General features: G+C 37.8%; 3 protein-coding genes across 3 annotated transcripts; 2 read left to right on the top strand and 1 right to left on the bottom strand.

The window, feature by feature from the left end:
- The first annotated feature begins 831 nt into the window (after positions 1-831).
- LOC128375849 (tudor domain-containing 6) lies at positions 832-6,537 on the top strand. The gene has a single exon (XM_053336267.1). It carries the CDS (start codon positions 832-834, stop codon positions 6,535-6,537), a length of 5,706 nt encoding a protein of 1,901 aa, XP_053192242.1.
- Positions 6,538-8,472: 1,935 nt separating this feature from the next.
- Positions 8,473-10,459, top strand: LOC128375688 (ankyrin repeat domain-containing protein 66). The gene is made up of 4 exons (XM_053336085.1): positions 8,473-8,611; positions 9,307-9,535; positions 9,731-9,846; positions 10,125-10,459. Exons 1-4 carry the CDS (start codon positions 8,473-8,475, stop codon positions 10,136-10,138), a joined length of 498 nt encoding a protein of 165 aa, XP_053192060.1. The 3' UTR covers positions 10,139-10,459.
- adgrf3a (adhesion G protein-coupled receptor F3a) lies at positions 10,264-19,033 on the bottom strand. The gene is made up of 13 exons (XM_053336266.1): positions 18,986-19,033; positions 18,876-18,888; positions 18,615-18,746; positions 18,359-18,499; positions 18,167-18,261; positions 16,258-16,465; positions 14,909-15,145; positions 13,985-14,090; positions 13,583-13,661; positions 13,169-13,360; positions 11,049-12,380; positions 10,924-10,965; positions 10,264-10,332 (listed from the first exon to the last, which is right to left on the bottom strand). The coding sequence occupies exons 1-13, from the start codon at positions 19,031-19,033 to the stop codon at positions 10,264-10,266; spliced, it is 2,694 nt and encodes an 897-aa protein (XP_053192241.1).
- Between the last annotated feature and the right edge of the window lie 3,578 nt (positions 19,034-22,611).

Genomic DNA, 22,611 nt, shown 5'->3' with positions numbered 1-22,611 from the left:
AAATACTTTAATACAGACATATCATGTGTATATCCCCTATGGATTTAAAAATTAGTCTGTTTGCTGCACAGTAAAAAAGATTTTCGACTGGAGGCCAGAAGAGACATAACTCCAAATATTTTTTATGATATCCATAAAAAACTTAAAATGTTTTATTGTGAGGCATATTTAAATATTTTATACTGTCTAATATTTAGGTTTTTGAGTCGTGCAAATGGGGTTTAGAAATATACTGTAGATAGATTCTATGTCTACAGATTTACACCTTTTTAAAAAAATATTTCAAAATGTTTTTATTGTACAGCAGGTGGAATTTCTTTTGATCCCTATAGTCAAAAGAGATGTTAAGATTCTTGAGTTAAACAACATCTGGGGTTCTGAAATATCACTTGAATTTGTCTTTCAGAAAATCAGATGAGCTCAATGACATAAGTATAAACTTTCCAGTTCAGCATTTATGTGAAAATTGTCAAGCTATTTTTTTTAGCCCAGCCAATTGGTTTTGGAATACAGCTAATTTGTTTCAAAAATGTTGTTTGGTCTGGCTGCTGGAGAGTGTATTGAGATGTGCCCTATAAAAGCTGCTTCCTTTCCTCATACCATATCCTCAAATTGTGGCCCCTTTTGTAGAGAGTTATGGTTGAAGTGGGTGTGTTTTGATGCTCACTGTCTGCAGACAACAGCCAGAGCAAACTGAGCAACTATTTATGCATTAAAAGTGTGGCATTGCCTTTTAAGTGCTTTTTAATAAATTACCTAAAGGCCTATTTTGTTACATTAATACATTTCTTTGTTCAATTTTGCAGGTATATTTGAGCTCCGAGCTTCACCATGTGTTCGATTCCTGGGCTTCCAACACCTGGATCAGATGTACCTGTTCTCATCACAAGGGTAAACCCAAACCCTAATTGTGGTCTTGTTGAACTATGGGTCCACATGGGTGATGGAGGGAAGCATGTTTATGAGAAACTGAAAGAGGAAATTCAGATTCCTAAGGGGAAGTTTTGTGGATCAGAAGGAAAACCAGGGGACCTTTGTCTGGTCTGCATCAGTGACACCTGGCATAGAGCTCGAATTTTATCGATTCAAAGTGAAACCTTCAATGTTTTTCTTATTGACCAGGGACAGCACCATAGCACCACCAGTGAAGCTTTGGCATGGGGCCAGAGTGACAGTTTTCTCCTTCCTCCTGAAATTGAATCTTGCATACTCGCAAATGTTATCTCCCTTGAGAATATTTGGCCTGAAAAAGCCACAACGTTTTTGAAGTCTCTACCTGGCAAGAAGTTTAAGGGGCTGGTTCAACATGTGCTGATGCCAGACAGGATAATCCTCCTTGACATACCAGTTGTTTCCAATCACATATGTAAGTTTGGGATCGCAAAGAAGATTCCAGTGGAAGAATTTAAATGCCTTGTACTTAAATGTCTACATTTACCCAAAGGAGATGCTTCTGAGGCCTGCCATGTAACACAGGAACAGAGTCTGAATGTCATGCTTGAGAAACATGACCAATACTTGTACCCAGAGCTGCTAACTGACACATTTGAAACTGTTACTGTGACGGAGGTTGTTGATCCACAGAAATTTTTTTGCAAACTTCACATTTTTTCCAAGACAGTGAAAATATTATCAGAACAAATCCACCAGCACTATGAAGAGACTTCAGATTTTGGAGAGGCACAACCACAGACCAACGGGGATCCATGTGCTGCTAAAGGATCAAATGGCAGATGGTGTCGCTCGTTACTAAAGCAAAACATTGTGACTAGCGATGCTGTAGAAGCTGTAGAAGTCTTGCATGTAGACGAAGGAAAAACGGAAAGTGTCCCAGTTGGAGACATCAAACCACTGCTTGGAAAATTCCTGAGAATGCCAGTTGTCACATATCTCTGTTCTCTAGATGGAGTGAATGATAATGGCACAGGATGGACTACAAACCAGACTGATTACTTGAAATCACTACTCCTGAATGAGACAGTTGTGGCTGGCTTTAACCACCACAGTAAACCTCAAGATGTCTATTCTGTCACTCTTTATGCTGCTAATGCTGAATGCATAAACAACTGCTTTTTAGTGAACGCAGAATCTTTTCCACCTTGTAAGACTGAACAAGACTCAAATGTCCAGAATCACTCCATTCCCTCATCATGTCTCAGTTCATTTGTAGATGAACTGTGTGTGGATTTGCAGAACACAGTCAGTTTAAATGTTGATGCTTTAGAGGAAACCATGCCAAGTACCAAGAACACACCAGTTAATGGCGGGGAAGATGAGACACAGACTTCTGGCCCCACTGCTCACCCTCTCAAAGTTAACTCTGAACATCCAGACCCTCTAATACATGAAAATGGGCATCTTTCAACTTGTTGCTCCTCTGAGGTGCAAGATGCTCATCGTGATATGTTTACTGAAAGAAGTTCTGCCAATGTAAAAGTGTCTTGCATTCAAAAGCTACAGAAGATCTGGTGTCAAGCAACTGAAAATGCTGACTCTCTTAGTCTCCTTATGGAAAATCTGCAAACCCACTATGCCTCTGCCCAACTTCAGCCACTTGTTCAGTCCATCTGTGTTGCCCGTAATCCAGAAACGGGCATGTGGTGTAGAGCGAGGATCATTGCAAGTCACCACTCCCCAGTAGTAGATGTTAAATTTATAGATTATGATCAAACTGAAAAGGTCCCTCTGCGAGATGTGTACCCCATTGACCCAGCTTTCTTAGATGGAGTCAATGGGCTTTTTCAGTGTTGCCTATTCAATCTGAAGAATGGTACTAATTCCAATGTTGTAACTTCAGGTGCCTCTTCAAACGGTGTATTGAAAAGTAATTTAAAGGCCAGAACATCTAATGAAGAAAGCCCATCCCTGTCCCAGAAATGTTCACAGGTTGAAAGTCAAGTCCTTTCCCTGGTCCCATCAAATGCATATAATTATTCCACACATGATATTGAGGTGGGTGGAAAAGAAAAAGTGTGCATTACCTCTTCAGAGAATGTAAATCACTTCTACTGCCAGCTAGACAGGAACTCTCACTTGCTTGACAAAGTGATGGAAAATGTTAAGCAACTAATTTGCCAGCCACAGTGCACAGATTGCCAACTTGGACTCAACAGTGTTTGCTTAGCTAGGTACACTGATAATCAGTGGTACAGAGGGCAAGTAATAGAAATGTCACCCAAACTTAAAGTACACTTTGTGGACTATGGAGATACCCTTGCAGTGAGTGAATCTGATATCTGTGCTTTTTCCTCTGAAGCATGCATTGCCATGTCTGTTCCTGTGCAGGCTGTTCCACTTGGACTGTTTGATGTCCCAGCTGCAGTACCACAGGAAGTCAACCAGTGGTTTGAAGATAATGCCATTGGCCGTAATTTTACCATTTCAGTAGTAGCTAAAGGGGAAAGAGGTAAACTAATTGTTGAACTCTTTGAGGGTTCCTTGAATGTAAATGGGAAAGTCAGAGAGTGCATAGCAAAGATGAAACAGAAGACAAATGGCCGAGTTAAGCAGACTGACCAGCAGTGCTGTAAAGGCTCACAACAGGCCAGTGCACCAGGTGTAGACGAGCTCACGAATGTGCCACCATTAGAGGATATGACAGAAAAAAGTAAAGTCTGTAGCAATGGAATTTGTTCCAGTGATGAGCTAAAGATGGATTCACAATCCACAAATCTTATCTCCATACCAAAGGTTGAACATGGAAGGACTTTGGATGAAGGAAGAAAACCAACTTTGGATGTCAAGGACAAAAAAGAAACCATGGTGGCACAGACATTCATACAAGGTCTCCAAACAGACTCAGAAATGGCACAACTTTGCCTTCCTTCGTGCCCTGACGCAATGGAGAACATCTACATGTACAAGTGGCCAAACATTTCTCAAAACAAGACAGAGGAGGTATATGCTTCCTGCATAGTTGGACCCAATTACTTCTGGTGTCAGTGTGCCAACACTGAAAACCTGGATATAGTTTCAAGAGTTGCTCAGGAGGTAGGACAGGCACAACAGGACACAAAATTCCCCAAGACTTTGGATAGTGGTAGTCCATGCCTTGCTCTCTTTTACAGTGACAACAAGTGGTATCGAGCACAGGTAATTCAGAGAACTGGAAATACACTTAATGTTCTGTTTGTGGACTATGGCAATGAGTCTGAAGTCGACATTAAGGATGTGAGAACAGTGCCTCAGAGTCTGTTGGAGCTGGCTCCTCAAGCCTTTTTGTGCACTTTGAATGGGTTTGATGAGTCTAAGGGCTCCTGGGATGACAGCACTTACGATTACTTCTACAATCTCCTGGCTGATAAGCCTCTCAGAGTCACAGTGTTACATATGAAGGACAAATCAGAGAGTGGAGTTCCTCAATATGCAGTGAAAACTGAGTGGGAAGATGTGGTTGTGAATAGCATGATACAGAAATACTGGAAACCATTTCCCACAGAACATGGTAAGAAGGAAATTGTGACCGAAATTGAAATGGCCACCTCTCTCCAAGGTATTCAAATTGAGTCCAACATGGCACAACTTAAAGAAAATGTGACTACTTCTGCCTACAAGAAGTCAAACATTTCCAAAAACAAAGAAGAGGAGGTATATGCCTCTTGTATTGTGGAACCCGGTTTCTTCTGGTGTCAGTACGCCAACACAGAGGATCTCTGCAAAGTGGTGAGGCTTGCACAGGAAGCAGGACAGGCGGAGCAGGACGTGATGTTCTCAGAGACTCTTAGTCCTGGCAGTCCATGCCTTGCTCTGTTTTCCAGTGACAACCAGTGGTATCGAGCTCAAGTCATTCACAGGAGTAGTGATACGTTTAATGTTCTGTTTGTTGACTATGGAAATGAGTCAGATGTTGACATCAAGAATGTGAGATCAGTACCTCACAGTCTGCTGGAGCTGGCTCCTCAGGCCTTTCTGTGCTCCTTGAATGGATTTGAAGAGTCCAAGGGCTCCTGGGATGACACAGTGCATGATTACTTCTATAATCTTCTGGTTGATAAACCACTAAAAGTGTCAGTGCTCAACATGGAAGATTATTCAGAGATTGCAGTATCTCAGTATGCAGTGGACATTGAGTGCCAGGGAGTAAATGTAAATGCAGCAATGCAGGTATACTGGAAACCAGTTGCCAAAGAACATGTTATGACCGAAAGCCCTGAAACAGAAACTTTCCTCCAAGATGGTAAAACCGAGTCCAACATTAAACACACTGTTTCCAAAGAAAATGTGAGCACTTGCATGTACAAGAAGCCAAATATTTCCAAAAACAAAGAAGAGGAGGTATATGCCTCTTGTATTGTGGAACCCAGTTTCTTCTGGTGTCAGTACGCCAACACAGAGGATCTCTGCAAAGTGGTGAGGCTTGCACAGGAAGCAGGACAGGCGGAGCAGGATGTGATGTTCTCAGAGACTCTTAGTCCTGGCAGTCCATGCCTTGCTCTGTTTTCCAGTGACAACCAGTGGTATCGAGCTCAAGTCATTCACAGAAGTAACAATACGTTTAATGTTCTGTTTGTTGACTATGGAAATGAGTCAGATGTTGACATCAAGAATGTGAGATCAGTGCCTCACAGTCTGCTGGAGCTGGCTCCTCAGGCCTTTCTGTGCTCCTTGAATGGATTTGAAAAGTCCAAGGGCTCCTGGGATGACAACACTTATGATCACTTCTATAATCGTCTGGTTGACAAACCACTAAAAGTGTCAGTGTTCAACATGGAAGTTCATTCAGAGATTTCATTTCCTCAGTATGCAGTAGAAATTGTGTGCGAGGGGGTGAATATAAATGCAGCAATGCAGGTATACTGGAAACCAGTTGCCAAAGAACATGTTATGACAGAAAGCCCTGAAACAGAAACTATCCTCCAAGATGGTAAAACCGAGTCCAACATTAAACACACAGTTTCCAAAGAAAATGTGAATACTTACAGGCACAAGAAGCCAAATATTTCCAAAAACAAAGAAGAGGAGGTATATGCCTCTTGTATTGTGGAACCCAGTTTCTTCTGGTGTCAGTACGCCAACACAGAGGATTTCTGCAAAGTGGTGAGGCTTGCACAAGAAGCAGGACAGGCGGAGCAGGACGTGATGTTCTCAGAGACTCTTAGTCCTGGCAGTCCATGCCTTGCTCTGTTTTCCAGTGACAACCAGTGGTATCGAGCTCAAGTCATTCGCAGGAGTAACGATACATTTAATGTTCTGTTTGTTGACTATGGAAATGAGTCAGATGTTGACATCAAGAATGTGAGATCAGTGCCTCACAGTCTGCTGGAGCTGGCTCCTCAGGCCTTTCTGTGCTCCTTGAATGGATTTGAGGAGTCCAAGGGCTCCTGGGATGACAAAGTTTACGATGACTTCTACAACCTTCTGGTTGACAAACCACTAAAAGTGTCAGTGCTCAACATGGAAGTTAATTCAGAGATTGCATTTCCTCAGTATGCAGTAGAAATTGAGTGTGAAGGAGTGGTTGTGAATACAGTGATGGAGAAATACTGGAAAGGATTTCCAACAGATCATACCTTCGCAGAAAGTCCAGATTCTGGTTAGTTGACTATACTTGGTGTCATGTTTTTGAGTCTTGTTTGTAACTTAGATTTTTCTTTATGGATGTCATTTTTAATTCCATTTGATCTCATCTTTAGTCAACCAGGATGAAACCAGGACCATGGACGATTGTGCTGGGGTTTAAAATCATCAAAAAGCCATCAACTATAAATGGTATGACTTAAAAGGTTCTTATCCTACAATTAGTCCTCTTTAGAACAAATGAGGGTTCTGCTACTACAGTAACAACCTTTTCAATAATAGCAAACAACTGATGGGTCAATTAACATTTAGGCATGTAATACATGTCATACAGTAATCATACAGTATATCCCCATAAATTAAAATTCATGAATTGACTTATATTTCATGTTTTCAAAATGTTATGTATTTTATTCTTCCAGGATTGGATCCATATAAACTGCTGCGGAGAAAGCCTTTTGTGACACAACAGCAACGTTTTTTGAACAGACTATGTAGTATGTTTTCCTTGTTAGACATTTTACAAAGTTAAACAAATGAAATTGAGCTTTTCTCATTGTGACACTGTATTAATAAATACCCTTGTGTGCATAAATGAATTAGTGTTAACATATCTATTTCAATGGATTGTACAACTTTAAACAGATTATTCTTGTCTTTTCAGTGGAACAGGGAATAATAGGCTTCTTTCTCTTCAGCCTTTCACAATGTTGAGTTTTAAAGTCACTGGGCTCATGTTGAGATGAAAGTGATGATATCCATTATGAGATTGAATCTAAAAACTGAAAAATACCATTGAATGTTCAAACAAAAGTTCCTTTTTTAGATTAGGAGAGATGCTATAAAGAGATTTTAGAAGTTGGGCGATGATGATTACATTTTATAACATTTCTACTGCTGATCTTTAAATATTCAATTAGCCTGTATCCCTTTCTATGTTTACTGTTGGGACAATGTTAATTTCTGGGAATGATGAAACTGTAGACAGATTGCGAGATCAGTTTTAACAAATAAAGCTAGTTTCTTTAGACATGTCACATTTATAAAATTTCCCAATCAACAAAGTTTCGGGTCCAGTAAGAGATTAATGTGGGTTTTGTGGTGAGTAGGTTACAGATATTGTGCCAGAAAGTGTGGACTGTAATGCATAATCAGTTAGTGAAAAAGGGATCGCACTTTATTCTACTTTAGAGACAGCTCTCTGATAGTTTTGGATTGCTGGAGAGGTGCTCATAAGGCAGTAATATCATTCTAGCATTAGCTGACCCACTTTCTTGACACAAATCTGGCCAAAGTTTGATCAATATTAATATTCATGTCTGATTCCCATTTCTCATCATGCAGGTATATTTGGCCCGTTCAAAGTACAATCTTGCAATGAATCTGTTTGTACATCTGTCATGAAACAAGTTAAATCCCTGTTTGTTGGTGCAATGTCATCTCAGGATGACATTGCAAGAATATTTTTATTTTCCCTTGAGCCGTGAGGGATTTATTGCCATTGCAGTTTTCTAAATATTGTATTCATTTTTCATTCTTTCCTTAGGGGGTTTAGATTACTGTCTAGAGGAAGAGGTGAAGTTTAATTGGATTTAAATGCTGTCCTGCATTTATGCAATATGTAGAGTATATTTAATACCAATGTTCAGGCATTTGAAAGGTTAGGCCAAACATAAAGGTATTGCACTGCTTTTCAGTTTAAATTGTTTTGTGTCTAATTTTTTTTCTATTTCTATTTTTATAACCTCAGGCTTTTAAAGCCTATATATATATTTCTATATATATGTTTATTAAATTCAATCTGAGTTCTGTTTATTTAGCCCACAAGAGACACACCTGGGTTTAATCCTCCTCTCACTGACAGCAGGTGGCAGCATTACTGTTTACAGATTCAGATCCAGGGTTTTTGCTACATGTTGTGTTGGTCAACTGTTGCTAGGCGACAGGTGTCACACCATGTCAGAGTTGCATCAGGCAGCAGCCGCAGGAGACTTTGATCGAGTTGAGGAGATTTTGAGGCAAAATAGATGCAACCCCAATCAGAGAGACATTGACTGGAGCTACAAGACACCACTCCACTGGGCCGCAGCCAAAGGTAGAGGTAGAAATGTACAGTATCATTTTTCCACCTGATGCAGGTTTCAAATGTCACCACTCAGATGCTGCTGTCGTTGACTTGTGTTATAGTATTGGCTTAATAAAAACCAGAATAGGTGTTTGAGACCTAAGATTGCACAGCTTCACACATTAATGGAACAAAGGAACCAAGTTAGTTATTTTTATCATGGCATGCTACATATCTTTGTGCTTTCCATAAGACTAGAACTGAGCATATTCGCCTGTTTTTTACTCCTGTGTCATGAGGTTTAAACAAAACTGAAAACATCAATACCCATTCTTCTTTTTACTAAAAGACCGCTCAGTAAATTTGCTAGTGATTTGTTCCAATTGTGTTTTTTTGAATTGATTAAAAATTGATTAGAGCTTCAACTATTAATGATTACTTTCATTATCAATTAACCTTCTGTTAACACTGTTGAATATGAGTTTATAAAATGTCAAAATCTTGAAAAATGTTCATAATAAGTTCCCAGAGCCCAAACATGTCCAAAAGCCAAAGGTATTTAATTTAAAATGATATAAAACAGAGAAAAGCATCAAATCTTCATATCAGAGAGGCTGGAATTAGGAGATGATCAGTGTTTAGTTGTAACTTGAGTTTTCTGTCAGTCGACTGATTGATTAATCAGTGTGCCTATAATGAAAAAACCCTCTCTTTTTTTTTCACAGGACATACAGAAACAGTCCGGATCCTCATTGAGCATGGAGCCAGGCCATGTCTAAGGACAGAGTATGGATGGACTTCTGCTCACTTTGCTGCAGAATCTGGCCGACTAGCTGTACTGCGGCTGCTGCACTCCCTCCATGCTCCCATAGACAAGGAGGACTGCAGTGGAGACAAGCCTCTACGGATTGCTGAAATATATGGACACCAGGACTGTGTTCAGTTCCTTAAAAAGTATGAAATGAAGCCCAATATTATTCCAGTTCTTCCACTAATCATGTTGTTATTCTTTGAATTATACTTCCATGATTTTCACACACTTTGAATTTTTATTTTAGATATACATTTTATGTTTTGAAATACACATCATAAAGCAGCCATTTTGGTCATCCGTTTAATAAGCAAATTGCCTTTCTCTGTATGCCGCAGAGCAGAGACTGAGTACCAGGCATACCGCAAGATGGCAGCCCAGAAAGGCATTTCAGTGGACGACACAGACGAGGAGTGGGCAGAGCAGGGCAAAGAAAATGAAGAAAATAGGATCTGTGAGTGACATCGCTGTAGCCTTTTAATTGCCAGGGTTATAGCATTAAAGTGCAACAATCAAAAACGTAAAATGTAATTTACTATACAGTATTGCTCAAATCGCATTTTATATTAATTAAGGTTTAATTTCAGGATTATCAAACAGTATAGTTTATAAATTTGGCCAAAACACAGATATACAAAGTTGTGCAGTTTCCGCCATCAAAAATAAACTAGAATCACATCAGAGTAAAATGTAGCTTAAGCTAATATCATTGGATTTGTTTGTAAAATGTAGTTCATCATGATTGAAGGGTACACGTTTTCACTTCTTCCATGTTGAGTCTGACTTTGTGGAACTGTCTGAGATGGATGCTACAACCTGGAGAAGAGAAGGAGAAGGTTGTGTAAGATGTATCAATACTCATTGTAGTATTTCATATGACTAAATCCAGTTGTGGTGCACTTACATCTTTTCTGAGATGTTTCATCAGTGCTTCACGTGTCTGTCAAAAAGGCATTAAAACATTTTTAATGATGCTATACTATCTGTTTGTGGTTAATACCCTTTCTATTTTCTACATAGTACCTTTTAATACATATTAAAGACCTACTAATTAACCCTCCTGTCGTCCTCCCGGGTCAAATTGACCCCATCTCTTTTGACTGTTCTTTCTTTCCTTCCTCCTTCCTTTCTTTCTTTCCTTCCTCACTTCCTTCCCTCCTTACTTCTTTACTTACTTACTTACTTACTTACTTCCTCCCTCCCTCCCTCCCTCCTCTTTTTCTCCATCACTCCCTCCTTACTCCTTTCCTCCTTCCTTTCTTCCTCTTTTCCTAAATCCCTCCCTCCTTGCTCCTTTCCTTCCTTCCTTCCTTTCCTCCTTCCTTCCTTCCTTCCTTCCTTCCTTCCTTCCTTCCTCTTTTCCTCCATCCCTCCCTCCTTACTCCTTTCTTTCCTTCCTTCCTTCCTTTCTTGACCTGAGGACAACAGGAGGGTTAAGTAATACACTACAAAACTACATAACTGATCCAGAAATGCAAGATGCATCATTATGAAGGTAGGAATTATCTTTTCATAAATAAAAGTTCCTTACCCGTTTTTCCGCCAAGCATGTGGTCAACAAAATGAACAAACCCTGCAAATTAAATTACAAAGGTTAGTGTGCAAGAAATACTTTTACTGGTCCAGATGTTTAACAGAAGATTCAATTGACCATACCTGGAGTGAATTCATCAGGGTGAAGGCGTAATTGACCACATCGGCAGGCACACCATATGAAAGGTCAAAAACTGTTACACCAAATCCAAGAACCCATGTCCCACCAAAGATTGGAGTCAGAAGGATAACGGACCTCAGGACCGTTTTGACAGCTGCTTTTTCATTCCCATTAGATTTAATTATATTCTTAGGATGTTCCAAAAGCTTCATGATTACCACCACCATGCAGAAAATGTTGACAAAAACAATTATACCAACTGGTATGATAAACGTATGGATGGACCCTTTCAGCAAGCCCTCATAAATCAGCCAACATGTCTCCTTGGAGTAGTATTCTCCTTCTTTACCAGCGTCATTGGTAAGAAACGTGATAGCAACGATAAGAAACGGGCACACATAGCCCAAGATTAAGGCGAACCTCAGGTAGTTCTTCTTGCTCACATTATGGAAAGGGAAAAGTGTTTGATGAAGAATCGTGGTGCTCAGACACAACATCCAAAAGAACATGGCCAGATAACAGAAATGCTTCAACACCACAGAAGTCTTACACCAGATTGGACTAATAGACTTCGGCGTAGAAGATGCTACAAAACAACAATCTGCAATCAGCAAACAAAGAGAGATGTTTATGTGGGCAGTGTGCCGTAAATGTAAAGCATCTGACTTAACTAAGGCACTCCAGACACTCAGTTCTATTGCGAGGCTGAGAATGAGTGACACGATCGATATAGACAGTCCAACGTAGGTTATCTCTGTTAGCCCAGCGGTTGTCAATGGTTTCACTGACATTAGAATAGCAAATGAGGACAAATGGTCGCATGTGCACTCTCCCTCATGATAAGCACCACCCCACTTGCATCCTTCTGATGACCATTCTCTGGTAGAATTGTTCCACGCAACACATTTTATCTCAAAGTTGCGAGTCCTTGGAGTGATTAATGGAAATGTAAGTTTAATTTTAAGTCCCTTCGTTTGCTTTTTGCCAGTAGTTGTTGACACAACAATGCTGTTAGTCTGGTAGTCTGTCAAGTTGGGCAAATACCTGTTCAGTTGTTGAAACCCGGCTGTTTTTACACTGTCAGGGTCTATTTCACTAAGAGAGACACTGACACCAAACACAGAGTGGCTACAGCTCCCCTGTTCGCAATTGTTGACTTTTAACTCTAGATTTGATTTACTGTAGTTATTTGTTGTATTTGTCACATCAATTAACTGCTCAACAGAACTCAGATATCTCTCAGCCAATGTCAAATTTTCTGAATTTTCATCATTTTCTTTCCATGTTTGTTCAAGAGATGAGTCCAGCATATTGCTGGATGACTGCAGAACATCCTGGAAAAAAAAAAAACATATTTTAATTCATTTTGATTTAAGTACAAGATGTTTGCTCTAAGTGAAAGAAAATTTATATCCAGGTTGCATTATTTATGAAAAAGCTGAATAAGTGGAGTTACATATATAATTTGGCCTTTTTAGATAAAGCAAAAATACATGAATAAATATATAACATATCATGGTCAAATCTGAATGGTGGTAGGTTTAATAGTCCAGCAAACACTTGTTGAGAAGCTTTGACACAGCAGAGGAGCAGCAGTAGGATATTGAGTTTGCATTAGTATTAACTAATCAGTGAGGCTGTCACATGCATGTCTTGTTTGCTGTGAATCCCTGTTATGTATGAAGGTAATTTGAACCCAACATGGGAACGGAGGACTTTGCCACTATCAGTAAGAACTACTATATAAGACGGATAATCCTTTGTGGGTATTTGGTGGTAAGCAACGGTTTTGGACAAGTAGAGCTTTTGACCTGACAATGGTGCTAAATTAAAAAGTCTTAGATAAAAGATAAAAGATTGTTTTACATTTAATTCCCTGGGGACCATAAATGCATCTACCAAATTTCAAGATATATCAATAAAAAAAAAAAGTCAATGTCACAGTAGCGCTAGAGGAAAAGTCGGGGTTCATCATCTTGGTTCTAGTCATTAATATGGCTAAAAATTGGGTATGAATTCATGACATTTTTAAGTGAGAGATAATGAGATATTAGTATCCTTTTTGCATCCATATGGATTGATCATCAGTAATAACATCAATCAAAGATTCAGTAATACTTACATTCACTGTTGTGTCATTGTTTATACTTTCACTATTTTCCTGCAGCTTGGTACTCAAACTGGTGAGTACTTCAACAGATGCATTCATATTGGAAAAAGTGTTGATAGTCTTTGTGTTATTAGTGACTCTTTCGAGACGTTTAAACACACTAGCAGCATTTTGATCTAGTAGGCCACGTCCACTGTCAGCAGTCTGTAACAACAGCGATCATTTATAGGTGATTAAATGTGTCAGTTAGGGGTGAGGATTCATTTAGCACCAGGCTATGGTCTTTCTGTTACAGTTGATTATAATTACTCTTGAATAGCAGGCTAGCATAAATTGTCACTTTTCTATTAAATAATGTGTATCTTACTTTACAATATATTGTGATTGAGAGATTAAAATGTTAGAAATGTTCAAAGTTAGGCTTACAATCGCGCTTTGCAGCACACGGTTCACTTCCAGGTCCACACACGCTGACCTCACCGCTCCCCATGTCAAATTTGCATTGCTGAAATTATTGATATTGTCAGAAAATTAATTTCATTTACATTTTGGTCAATTTTTAAGCAACAAAAAGTATTTGGTTTCAACTTTCTATGTCTTTTGGGTTTTGGACTCACATTTAGACAAAAATTAAGACATCATGTTGGGCATTTCTCACAAGTCTCAAACATAACATACAGTACTAGTAAAGAGTTTGGACACACTTTCTCTTTCAAGTGAATGGGAAGGCGTGTCCAAACTTTTGATAGGTATGCTTTAATCATTCTTCTTTTTTTTTTAAAATCAGCAGATCATTTAATTAAATAACATTTTTAGTTGCAGCCTTACCAATGCCTCTGTTTAAATCCAACTTCTTTGTCACATCTCACTATTGCAGTCACATCAGCCGGGGTGTCTTCCCATTCATTTTCAGCGTTACAGATTTTTTCATTTTCTGTTTTGTAGAAGCAAAGTTAATTACTGATTAATTAAAGACTTTATAATTAGTTCTGTTAAAAACTACAAAGGTAACTTAAATGTAACGAGGACAGTTGGAGCAGGTAAATATCATTGAAGAGAAAAATCTTTCAAATATCACACAAACATTTACTGTGTCCCTTGTTTGCTCATTCAATATTCCCGACATCCAACCTATGAGTCGGTCACAAAATAAATCTGAAGGGTCAACAGATGATCCTACTAGGTTCCTTTTTTACAGTAGGAACAAATATCTGCAGAAATATATTACACTCAGGTTTACTTACTCGTGAGTTGCTTTACTTTTTGCTTTACTTTTTACTTTTTGCTTTACTTTTTTATTCACTGTACTACATAATAAACCCTCAGTAGCTTACTATATATATATGAAGTAAGTTTGATTATTTGATTTGAGTCTCTTAGGAATCATAAGCATTGTGTATGTGTTGTAATTTATACATCTATCAGAAACAAAAAATTGTACTGTGGATTGTTTAGTTGCACTCAGTGGACACAGCAAATGTTCCTGACCTTTTAACAAATACATACCTTTTATTGTACGGACAGTAATTGTAGCATTTCTGGTTTGATTGAGCCTATTATAAAATATGCATGTTATATTTGGTGTAAATGTTTTACACTCAAATAATGTCTCAGCTTCATAAATAATGTGGTTTCCAGAAGGACCTGCAAAGATAACATATGTGTTACATGTATATCATAACAAGTTTGCACATGGTTTAACTGGATTGAACTAAATAGACTAAGAAGATGAACCAAAGAAAATATACTCACTATCTGACTGTTTTTTTCCTGACATTATATTTTTTGGCTCCCACTCCACTTTGTAACTTTCATTGCTTTTCTGTATCTCACATTTGACTTTCACAGCGGCAGACTTTTTGCAGTGTGGAAATGATGGAGATGCAGAGATGTAGATGTCTGGCAGGAGAGCCACGTCCAATTTAGTGCTTGCCTTGTGTAATATTTTTACGTTCTCTAAGTGTTGCCTGTAGGTACATGTGTACTCTCCTAAAGAAAAAATAGGGATAAGAACCAGTTAAAGTTATGAATTCCTATTCTTAATTTGTCTTTAACCTTTGTATCGTCCTCCCGGGTCAATTTGACCCTGTCTGTTTTGACTGTTCCTTCTTTCCTCCCTTCCTTCCTTCCTTCCTCCCTCGATCCCTTCCTTCCTTCCTTCCTTCCTTCCTCCCTCCTTTCCTTCCTTGTTCTTCCTTTCCTTCCTTCTTCTTTCCTTCCTTCCTTCTTCCTCCCTCCCTCCCTCCCTCCGTCCCTCCCTCCCTCCCTCATTTCCTCCTTCCTCCTCTCCTTCTTTCTTCCTCCCTTCCATCCTTCCTTCCTCCCTTCTCTCCTTCCTTCTTCCTTGACTCGAGGACAACACGAGGGTTAAACAATCTCCCCAGTATGACTTACCACTGAAACACAGGATTGTCCCAGATAATGTAATGATCCTAAAGATTTATATAATGATCACCAGTTTCAATTATTTCAACTTCCTTTTATGAATAATAACATTTTGTTTACAATTTTTTTGCATGGCAGACTGTTAAGCATACTTCATTACCCATGAGCCTCAGCCACCATTCCTATTGAGAAGCTATGGGTAAAAGTAGCATGTGCTGATAAAGTTAGTGAGGAAAACACATTTCTCAGACCACAATAACATATATATATATATATATATATATATATATATATATATATATATATATATATATATATATATATATATATATATATATATATATATATATACACATATGTTCTCAACTAATTTGTTACTACTCACAATGGCCTGTCTATTATTTGAAATAATGTCTGCTTTAATTCACTCGACTTCACTACACACAAGACAATTAAGTGAGGACAGATCAACACAGCATAAATACAGTTACACATTTAAAAAGAGGTACTAGAGGCAAGATTTTGACAGTAAAACAGTAACAGGAAAAGTCGATTGTTGATTGAATTATTATAATTTTGTTTTGGTAGAAACAACTGCTGCATATGTTTGTGTATGTATTGTTTCAGTTGACTTCGTATTGTCGAAGTTGTGAGGATGCTTTCTTATTTTGCTTTTGTTTTATTAGCCAGCTAATCGGTTAAATATGTAAACATACCTGCCCAGCGCTCTGTTACATCTCTGAGTTTGACTGTGGAATTTTTAAATGTTGATGTCACATTGGACACTGTGCCATCTGTTATTTCATCTTCTATGTTGTCCGTAGTTCTCAGAGTCCACTCCGCTGTCACTCCCAGGCTTTCCATCACTGAGCAACTCATAAATTGCTCAGAGGAGTAAGGCACAATGTGAGATGGTGCTGTTATCTGAACAGAACCTGTAAGAAATAAGAGTTCAATGAATAAGCTACACCCAGAAGGCTTGAGGTGTATGAGTCTGTCAGTAACTTCTTTACTTAACCCTCCTGTCCTCTTTCTTTGCTCCCTCCTCCTTCCATACTTCTTTCCTCACTTCCTTCCATCCTTCCTTGCTAACTTCCTTCCTCCTTTCCTTCCTTCCTTCCTCCTTTCCTCCCTCCCTTCCTCCCTCCCTCCCTCCCTCCTTACTCCTTTCCTTTCTTCTTTCCTTCCTTCCTCCCCTCCTTACTCCTTTCAATCCTTCCTTCCTTCCTCCTTTCCTTCATCCCTTCCTTCTCTTCTTACTTCCTTCCTTCCTCCTTTCCTTCCTTCCTTCCTTCCTTCCTTCCCCCCTTCCTTCTCTCCTTACTTCCTTCCTCTCGTCCTTCCTTCACCCGAGGACAACAGGAGGGTTAAAGCCATCACAAAATTATTAATTTTTTGAAAAGGCAATATATTTATTATTTTTTAAATTCAGATTTAGTTTTAGTTTTATCTGCTGAGATTTAGAAATGTATTTTACTGGGATGTGCATATAGGAAAACAACTTTATAAAATCTCGACAGTAACATCTTGATGGTAACTATGAAGTCTGTGAACTATGTTAAGTTTCTAGAAAGATACATCACACAGTCTCCATTGGTGAAAAAATAGTATCAATGCGCTGCCTCTCCTTGATGCATTTCACCAACAAGTAATAATTGAGTTAATATTTCCTCAGATTTTACTTTAATTGAACCCTGCATTAATTGATTTAGTTGCCCACTTAAACATCTAGCAGCCATACATAATAATAGATCCATTGTTACATGATATACAATTATCAGTCATGTACAGCTTTAATATGTCTGATCACAGTTCAAATTGGAATACTAATGGAGCTTTATCTGCAGTCTTTAGCTATACCCATAGTTAATGCTAACATGTTTAGCCACACACTTCATGTTTTGACCTGATGATGGCGCTAGATGAAACATCAAAACTACCAAAGTCATTCAAATTAGCTCTACAGGAAACATGACTGTTTGTACCACAACATTTGTCCCAATCCATACAGTATGAGATATTTAAATAGATAATCAAAATCTTTGGACTGCTAAAGTCAATGGGATTCATCCTGTGGGCAACATGTCAATTAAAATAAAAAAAATGTTAACCTGATGGTGGCGCTAGAGAAAAAGACAGGGATCAACTAAGTAGGGAGAGAGCAGATATTGTCTAGGAACCATGAATGACACACACTTGTTGTATAGATATGATTAATTACCTTGAGTCTCCAATTTAAACGTTGCATTCAAAATCCCAGCCAGTTGTTCAGATTTATCAACAAACTCTTTTGCATTTAATTTGGTAGCGATGGTCATTTCTAAGTCCGCAATGATATTTGACTCACCAACTCTTAAGTGAAGGAAAAAAAAGAATCCAGATTTCAGTCATATTCTGAACGTCATATAACAACAGAAATGTCAGATAGGAAAAAAAAGCACCTTTACCTGTAATTGTCAATTTTCAATTTTTCAAATCCAGTCAAAGTGCTGTACACTGTTTTCACCTGAAAGGCAACAACTCATTCACTAAGCATGTTTTAACACAATCTTATTATTGGCAAATGACAAGACAATGAATTGTATGATTCCTAAACTGATTAAGGTAATAAATAATAGTTTTTACCTTGTTCACCAGGTCTTCCCGACAAGCATCACCATCAACATATAAACAAGTCGTGTAGGATTGGTTAATCAAATGAAGCGGTCCATTGATAATAACTGTAAAGAAAAAAAATTGTACATTTTTTGAGATGCTCGATACACACAACTACACACATACACACATACACACAAGCACAGAAAAATGGCAGCATACCTGTAGATTTTGAAATACATGAGGGAATCGGCTCTTTGTTGAAGACTTGTTTGTCACAGTCATCCTGATCAGACTGACACTGACTCCATTTGTAGCCATCATCACACTCACACGTTGCTTTGTTCTCGTTAGTCTCACAAGCTTATTAGGAGAAAAAACACACAGTAGTTTTAAGCAGGCATCATCATCTTTTTTATTCTAATAACAACTTTAGCAGAACATGCAATATTAATATAAATATTAGAAAAGTGTTTACTTGTTGTGAATTTCAGGCCGTCAACATTCAGCCTGTCGTCACGCACAAATGGTGTCAGTAGCTCTTTTTCAACTCTCTCAACTGCATTTTGGTCTATGGTCAGTTTGACATAGTACATTTGGGTTGAGTATTCTGAAACATGCAGAACAGACAGATATCATCTTAAATACTACACGTTTTTAAACATCACGTACACCATATCTGTTTAAGGATAGTATTATTATTAGTCTGAAACATGTTGAAACTCAAATATCAAATTACCTGTTCCTGTAGCCTGTGAAAGTCAAAAGGAAATCATTCAGTTTAAAATAATTTGATGTTGCAGTTTTGAATTTTAAGACCTGATCCGTAGTCCTGTGACACTGACTTACCTGGAAGATGTTCAGTCCCAGGGTATAAAGAAATATAAAGGTCCACATCCTGTATCCTGCAAATCATTTATAACATCATAAGTCATTGGTATCGGACTACACTCAGCGAGCACTTTATTAGGAACAGCTCTGCCATGATTTCTACTTTTATGAAGCTTATTATGATCATAGTGGGAGGTGGTGGTAATAGGAACACTTTTCAATATGATGCACCCTAGTACACCACCACCACCACCACCAGCACTCACTACGGCCTCAATAATAAATAAACACAAGAGGTGATAGTGTCAAAAAGAAGAGAAAATGTATACACTGCTCAAAAGTAGAATTCATGGCTGTTGGATTGCATGAGATTGTGTTTCTAAAAAGTCTTTGGTGAGCAGATATACATTTTCTAACAGTGCTCCCCAAACATGACCCCTTTTTTTACTTGAGGACTAAGAAATTAGACATTTTTAGAGGTCTGGTTGCTTCCTATGTGGCTTTGTTACCTTTAAGTATTATAATATATGTAGGTTTGGTTTAAGTGTTTCAAAACAGTAACAGCTACAAACTGTCTGTGGCACATTTCCCTGGGCTTATGTTAAAATAGTATAGCATTCATAAAAGTCATTGTAGTTAGTTTTGGAGATTTTTTAACTGTATAGACACAGTTTGTTTTCTGAGTATTCATTCAGTCTCAGCAGAGAGATAATAGTAAGTAAATTCATCCTCAAAAATCTGGTTAATAACATGTCTTGTGTGGTGTTGGTATTCAAAATTAGAGATGCTACTATATCACATATTTGATATTTGAGATAGTTTTGTGATTAAAGGACGGTGTCACAATTTTTTCAAGTCTGTTTTAAAACCATTGTCAAGTACCCAAATGAACACTTGAAGTTTTTCTTTTGTTCATATTGACCATTAAGATACTGCCTCACAATGCAGTGCAAAATACATATACCTCCTCCTCCTGTGCAAAAATGTATTAAAGAGTTTTAAGTCATTTTAGAGCCAAATTCCTCCAGATATCTGCTGGATATTCACTTTATTTGACAAACTCAGGCAGCTAAAGCCTCATGTTGTCTTCAGCGCATTTCATGAGGATCTTCTAATAGTCGGTATGAACATGAGGAATGATTACAGCGAGGAAAACCTGTTTCAATGTTCATTGCAAACCCGTCCTTTAAGTTGTTTTATATCATTCAGGTTTATTCAAACTGTCCCAAGGATTTTTTTTACAGTAGAAAATATAATTTAAAAAAATCTAGATGCATCCAGGAGTCATAATATATACTGTAAGTTGAATAACTGAATAACTTGGCTAGTTTTATGATACTGTAGATATATTTCAGTTTTACTTAAAAACAGAAGTTCAGGTGATCAAATATATTTTATATATATGTACTATATATATGTACTTTTTGTAAAAATCAGTTTATTAGCAGCAGATTAGTTGGTGCAACACTGCAAACATTTATCATGACCTTATCGTAGTGTGATCAAACACTATAAATAATAATAATAATAATAATGATAATAAAAAGGTTTTAAAGAGGCTAAAATAAGCAAAACTAACTTCTTTTATACCACATATATATTATAAAAGATAATGAATAAAGAAAGTTTTAACCTGTTTTCCTCGATTCGTATCAGAGAACCATCACTGCCTCACAACCTTCGAAGAACTTGTTTAGATGAAAGTTGGCACCACACTGATGGAGCTGTTGCTGCAGTGATCTGTTAGGAAATGAAGAACACAGAGACGGGCTCCCAGCTAACTAGTGGACTTATTATTAGTATGTGATAGAGTTCACAGGAGATATATATGCAAAGCTAAAAAAAGGCTGTTATGCTGGATTAATTTGACTTTCAAATCTGAGGGCATCTTGTGTGGGCATCATGATGTCATGTCTAGAGGCTAGTTTGTTTGTGTGGTTATAAATACAAATAGTGTCTTGAGTCCATATTTCAAGTCATAAATGCATCATAAACTGCAGCCCTAACTTTCCTGAATTAGTTTAGATATTTTGGTTAACATTTGATATTTTATACGATGGTAGCAACATGATTATATTTCAAAAAGATGAAATTATTATTATCCAGTGGAAGAAATCTGACATTTTAAATGAGTGATAATAATAATAGTATTTAGTATAACACCTTTAACAGGAATATAATTCACAAAGTGCTTTGCAGAACAGAAAAAAAGAGCATAAAAACATCCAAACATTAAACAACAAAAAAAAGCAAAGGCAATAAAAACATACAATCAATGCAAAAAAAAGCAATGAAAACTAAATTAAAAAGCAAAAGACCATTAAAAAAAAAAGAAAACACATGTCAAACAGAGGACATATAAGGTGAGGGACAGCAGCCTACATCATGTCTGCTTCATCGCTGCTACACAGCTCCAGCGGGACTCCTTCATACAGAAATATTAAAATGATATTTAAATGAGGGAATTCACCTATAGTTGTGTTTTTAATGAGGGTTAGTACATTTAGTGTACATTTATTTTATGAGGGGCTCATTATGACTTTGATTTTTGACCCACAGACTCGATTGTTAAAAATAAAACATAAAGCGATAACTCCATGGCGATCCTGGTCCTGGTCTGCCCCAGTTCACGACAAAGACTGCTGTGTTCCTGCTAGATTATTGACTGAAAAGGTGACATGCCTATACTCATTATGCAAGTTGTACATTTTACACAGATACTCGATGCATGAATCCATCTCTCCTCTTTTCTGAATTGGACTTTCATGATTTGAGCATTTGAGCAGAGTACAGAGGAGCTTTGTGCAGCAGGACTTCCCTGTATGGATATTACTACACTAGGAACCGTCAGGGTCAGAGTTGATGATATTGTTAAAGTTTATGAAAGAAAATATAAAAGAAATAACAGTTTTACACCTGAACTTTTCAATAATCAATGCAGTAGGATTACATATTGTACTGTATGCAACAACTGGCTCCAATCCTTCACACTGGCACATTTTACTTTTAATGGATTTCTAGCAACTGGAGTCTGACTAGGTATCTATCAGATGTACAGTAAGGTCAGGTCGGTATATAATTTATACTTTAAGGCTTAAAGGGGCTTTTACATACAGTATAAGGTCCAGTTTACTAGTCACATTGAACAGTTGAGTAATGTCATCTGTGGCTCTCTGTAGGAGCTTTGCCAAGTCTGTAAAAAAAAAACCCTGACGTTGTCGTGGTGATGACATCATGGTTATCTCATGTTTGAGCGTCTGTGTTACCTACAGAGGTGTGGAAAAAGACACTACCAATTTGGTTTATGGGAAATTTTTTCGGGTTGGGGCTTGACTAGTATGAAGAACCAAAAGTCAGTATATCGTGGCCTGTTGCATCAGATATGAATCAACCCATCATGTTTAAATCCATCGTATGTAACACCCTTAACTTCATGGAAGTGTAAAGCAAAATTATTGTTGTAGTGCCCATTTTTAAAAATGATTTTACAGTTTGTTTTTTAATATTTTACCTGGACAAACCTCTTTTATATTAACAATCTCTTTTTCAAAAGAGTCCAAGCCAAGACACTGTGTCAAAGTAAAATAAAATCATGAATAAAACTACAACCACTGCTAGAACTGGACAGAGAGTCAGTAGCAGTT

Source organism: Scomber japonicus, chromosome 16 (assembly GCF_027409825.1).
Source record: "Scomber japonicus isolate fScoJap1 chromosome 16, fScoJap1.pri, whole genome shotgun sequence".
In the NCBI taxonomy this organism is placed as follows: domain Eukaryota; kingdom Metazoa; phylum Chordata; class Actinopteri; order Scombriformes; family Scombridae; genus Scomber; species Scomber japonicus.
This window is presented reverse-complemented; position numbering and strand designations above follow the sequence as displayed.